General features: G+C 49.2%; 1 protein-coding gene across 2 annotated transcripts in view; it reads left to right on the top strand.

Annotated features, from left to right (window-relative positions):
* The first annotated feature begins 3,137 nt into the window (after nucleotides 1-3,137).
* The window catches only part of CAMSAP2 (calmodulin regulated spectrin associated protein family member 2), a 154,522-nt gene continuing 152,567 nt past the window's right edge, over nucleotides 3,138-5,092 (top strand). For both annotated transcript variants that reach the window (XM_027843406.1, XM_027843405.1), the window contains exon 1: nucleotides 3,138-3,379. In XM_027843406.1, coding sequence (XP_027699207.1) covers nucleotides 3,238-3,379 — 142 coding nt within the window. In that variant the 5' untranslated portion in view covers nucleotides 3,138-3,237. The remainder of the gene's footprint in view (nucleotides 3,380-5,092) is intronic.

Raw genomic sequence — 5,092 nt, 5'->3', positions numbered from 1 at the left:
TGGAAATGTATTGTAGAAGGCTCTAACTTAATTAGGTAGCTAAATATTTTTTGGTTCCTATTTTATTCAACATGATTCCAAAATAAAAAGAAAAAAAAAACAAAACAGCTACTCCTCAGCCAAGTTGATGCCTTAAATGGGTTAAAATCAATTCTGCTTCTTCCAGTTCCTCTGATTTAAAATTGACATTAGTTCTTATTGCAGAGTCTGCTCTTGTAGTTACCTCTGACATACTCTACTTTAGACTCCTGGTTTTCTTGCCCTTTAAAGGACGGTCTACACTTTTCTTTTGGAAATGCAAGACATATGTAAAGGGGAATGGGCTTCAATAGCCCCCTATAGGCAGCTAGGGAGCGCAGTGCATAAAATACTGGGCCTACATTAAGGAAGACTCATCTTAGGGACTTCAAATCTGGCTTCAGACACTTACTAGCTCTGTGACTCTAGGCAAGTCACTTAACCCTGTTTCCCTTAGTTTCCTCTTCTGTAAAATGAGCTGAAAAAGGAAATGGCAAACCACTTCAGTATCTTTGCTAAGAAAACTCCAAATGTGGTCATGAAGAATTGGACATGACTGGAAAATGACTGAACAACATAAATATGCTTCATCAGTCCTAGAAGACAGAGAAATGAAGGGTGAGGAAAAGAACCGGGAAAGCTGACCATCAAGTACCTTCTCTGGTAAGCTAGCTTTTCCAAAGAAGAGAGGTGAACTCATGAAAGGGAGAGCTGTACACTTGAAATTTAAGTATAGTGATTTCCTGATGGACATACTCTAGAAAAAAAACGGGGGAGGGACATTTATTCTGTAGTTAGACAGGCATCAGAGACACACTCTGCGCAGGGTTTCTGTGACAAAACAAAAAAACAAAAAAACAAAAACCTACATATCTCTTACAGGCCATAATACATAACATTTTTTTTGAGATTGTATTAAAAAATTTTCAGTTTTTGAGAAGTATTCTGAAGATTCTGTAACAAAGAATACCCTATTTAGACAATGTCTTTCGGGCTGAAAATAGATCCTACTTTGTGCCCAAGGTGTGTCTTTGTTAATAATCTTCCCGCTCTGACCCCAAGTTGTCTGACAGTCTACTTGTAAGTAAAAGCTTCCCACTACTATGACAAGTTTTTGTGTCCCTACAACACACTCCAAACTAATTGAGGTCAGAGGTAATACTATCACCATGGGATGTATCACCACTGCACCCAAAGCCAGTGTCAAAACAACCTTTTCTTCTGTCCTTTGCCTCCTCCTCCAAATGTTAAATCAGTTGTTCTCCAAATTGGCTTGCAATTTGCCAAAATTTCAACTTCTGCGAACCAGCTCCTCTTGGCCATAAAATGTTCATGTTTGGGCTACTCCTTATCTTCTGGGTCTTCAGGAAGGTGGAGAGGGTGTAACAGCTTTATTTAAGAGGAAAAGAGGCACCCTCGGAGTCGTATAGAACAAAAGCTGAGACAGAAGACTAAGTAACTGAGGGGCCACTCGGTTTCTTTGAGCCTCAGTTTCCAAATTTTCAGAGTAGGCATTTTAATCTCTGCCCAGGCTTCTTCACGATGAGGTTCAGAACACCAAAGGTTCTATGTAAGTGCTCAAACCCTCTTATCGTACCAATGTACTTGGCCCGGGTGGAGAAGGCTCCTACTTTATGCGGGATGCAACCCCCGGACGGGACAGCCCGAGTGAAACGCCCTGGGCTAGTCTGTGAGATGCTGCTCCACCTCCCTCCTTTAAGCTTCCTCTACCTTTCCTCTAGCATCCAAGACTGGGAGACTTGGAGGGGAGTGAGTGCGTTCTCCCGGAGAAATTGAACAAAACAACTCCCACCTCTAACCTTCCCCCTCCATCCGCCCCCCAAGACTAGAGTCTAAGCAGGGTTGGGCATACTCAGTCAGCCTGGGCAGGTTTGGCCCTGGATCACAATGGGAGGGGAGGGAAGCGAGGGCGGGGCGCCGGGGGGTGGGGTGGAGGGAGGGGGAGGGGGAGAAGTTGGGTGGGCAGGAGCGAGGGAGGGAGGGAGGAGGGAAGAAGGGGGAGGGGGGGAAGCGAGGAGGCCGGGAAGGAGAGGGCCAGGAAGGAGAAGGCGCATGCGCACGCCCCGCATCTGCTCGCTCCTCCACCTAGTGCGGCAGCAGGAAAACCGCAGCGGCGTCGGCGGCGACGGCGGAGGAAGGAGAGCCCCATCCCGGGGAGGAGCAGGGGAGAAAAGGAACCGATAGCCCAGAAGGCGAAGGCGAAGAGGGCAAGGGCCTGAGTGATCCGGCCGGGCCCGTCAGGGCACTTGGCATTCCCTGCTCCAGCCTGCGACAGCCGCTGGGAAGAAGGACGAACACCAGCCCGGGGAGCCGCCGGAGCCGCCGGGTAGGCGGGGAGGAGGACGGGGGCGGCCGCCTGCCCCGCGAGCCTCCGGGCCCGGGCCCGGAGCTCCAGCACCACGCCCGCCTCCTCTCGCAGCCGTCCCCGGGAGTCTCTCCCGGGCCGGGCCAGGCCGAGCTGCGCCGGGTGGGAGACCACCCCCAGCCCCCCCTGCACATCCATCCTCCCTCCGTCCTCCTCCTGCTCCTCCTCCTCCCCCTCCTTTTCCTCCCCTCTCCTATCGCCCCCGTTCCCGCCGGTTCCCCCCGCCCCCTCAGGGAGCGCGCGGGCGCGCGCACGAACCCGGGGCCGCCCGGGGCCCGGCCCCGCTCCGAGGGCAACGACGGCTTCTTTTCCACGATGTGATTTCTAAGATCTCCCTTCACCCCTTCCCCCGCCCCTTCGGGGGCATTCGATTCCGGGGCCTCCCCGCCCTCCGGCGTGCCCCGCTCCGTCCTCGGGGCGGCCGAGGGCAGACAAAGAGGGAGGCGGCGGCGGCGAGAGCACCCAGACAGACCCTCCCCTTCCAGTTACCCCGCACGGACCCACGCGTGGACCCTCCCCCCCTCGCCGAGGGCGGCCCCTGGAAGAGCCCGCTCCGCTCCATTCCTATGCCGGGGAGGAGGAGGCGGCGACAGCGCTGCAGGAGGCCGGCCCTCTGCTCGAACAGCTGAGATCCTCGGGCGTCCGTCGTGACCGGCCGCTGCTCGGCTTGCTGCCCCGACTCGGACACTTTGATTACGCTCCGGAGCGAGTGGACTCCCTCCCTCCTCTTCCCCTTCTTCCTCTCTCTCCATCTCCCCCCCCCCACCCGGGGCGGGGAGTCGACGATCATGTGAAGGTGAGAAGCAGGACAGCCCAAGGAGCCGTCGGAAAAGATGGGGGATGCTGCTGCAGACCCGAGGGAGATGAAGAAGACCTTCATTGTTCCAGCCATCAAGCCCTTTGACCATTATGATTTCTCCAGGGCCAAGATCGCCTGCAATCTGGCCTGGCTGGTGGCGAAAGCCTTCGGGACAGGTAGGTGGTACCTGGTGGCTGAATGGCTGCCTCCCTTTAGTCTGGTCCTTTCTCCCCGTTTTTTGTGTCTGCCTCCCCCCACCCCCCCTTGCCACCCATGCCTGGTTGCTTTTCATAACAGGCTGAGTAATCAATATGACTAGAGACTGTAGGAGGAGATGGTGATAAGGGAAATGAAATGAAAACAGCAGTCAGTCAGCTATGTGCCAAGCACCGGACTAAGCCGCCGAGGATACAAAGAAAGGCAAAAAAGAGGGTCCTAGCTCTCTGTGGTCCTGTGGTATTTTTTTTTCCTTTTTAAAAGCAAAACCTCCCATCGAAATTTTTTCTTCCTTGGGCAGCTTTTTGTGTGTGTTTTCGCATTGAATTGTATTTTTCCCTTCACTCATAATTTTGATTACACCACCAAGATTTCTAGCGTCTTCCATATAAGAGGAGGGTGGGTGGCGCACAAGTACAGTATTGATTTTGACATTTGTGAGGTGGCAGCCATTCAGGCAAGGTAAGATAGAAGGTTAGTCCTTCAAGAGGTATTTCTTTTATTATTCTGTATTGTCGGGATCACCTCTCCTGTTCCCTTTTATAAAGTCCATACGGTGAAGCTTATTTTGATTTTGCAGAATGAGATGCCTATTATCCAAAATTTGAGACTTTAGAGAATGACCTGTTAATTCTCTATCAGTAATACAAACTCTTTCCCCACCTCTCAAATGTTTTTAGTTGATTTATAAGCTTTTATGAAAGTGTCAATTGAGAGTTACATCAAGGTGCGTTTTTTGGATGGTATGGAAACACAGTATAGTCAGTGAGTAGAGTGCTGGACTTGTCAGCACCCTGCTTCACACCTGGGTTCGGAAATTTTTTAGTTATGTGAACGTGGATAAGTTATAGGAGGATCATAGATTTAGAGATGAAAGATTCTTGGAGGTCATTCATTTAACTTCTTCATTTGACATTGAAGAGAGGTAAAGTACCTTCCCAGTGTCACACAGGTAGTATCAGAGCCAGAATTTGGTAGTGTACTGTTTTCTCATTTGGAAAATGGGGATAAATGATGTCTGTAGAAACTACCTTGTGGCATTGTTTTGAGGCTCGAAGGAGGTAATGTCTGTAGCACTTTTAAATGCTTTGTAAAGATCGGCTGTTATTAAACATAGTTCATCTCATCTCTCCAAAATATGTGGCCAGGATCCTCCAGTTAAGAATTCTACAATTATTGCAGTTTGGAGTACATGTTACAGAATGTTTAAAGAGCTCTCTTACCCTTCATATAAAGACGCTTAGCAGTGGAAAGGGTGATGGATTTGTATAGAATCAGGAGGAACTGGGTTGAATCCTGACTTTGACAGCCAACATTGATCCTCAGCTTCCTCATCTAAAGAAAGGATATAATACTTGTACAACTAGTCTCATGGGCTTGTTCTTGGAAAGCACTAAGTAAGACTTTAAAAGCTGTTTAAAGGTAAGTTGTAACTAAGCTTTTTAGCATGAGTTTTCTCAGTTTGTGAATTTTTAATCTGAGACTTCATGAAAACAGTTACTTAGTATTTAAAATAGTTATAATCTGTATGTATTCATTTTTGAGGGTTCTACAATAGTTAAGGTTTTGGGGGGGTGGAGTTGGATAAATTTTACTTCTTAAGCGTTATGAGCTAAGGATTTTCCATCCCTCCAAATTTAGGTTAATTAGTCAAGTATATGAATGTTCTTAGA

This window comes from Vombatus ursinus, unplaced genomic scaffold (genome assembly GCF_900497805.2).
Source record: "Vombatus ursinus unplaced genomic scaffold, bare-nosed wombat genome assembly UNPS02014909.1, whole genome shotgun sequence".
NCBI classification, from domain to species: Eukaryota; Metazoa; Chordata; class Mammalia; order Diprotodontia; family Vombatidae; genus Vombatus; species Vombatus ursinus.
The sequence above is the reverse complement of the archived record's forward strand: the minus strand, read 5'-3'. Positions and strand labels throughout refer to the sequence as shown.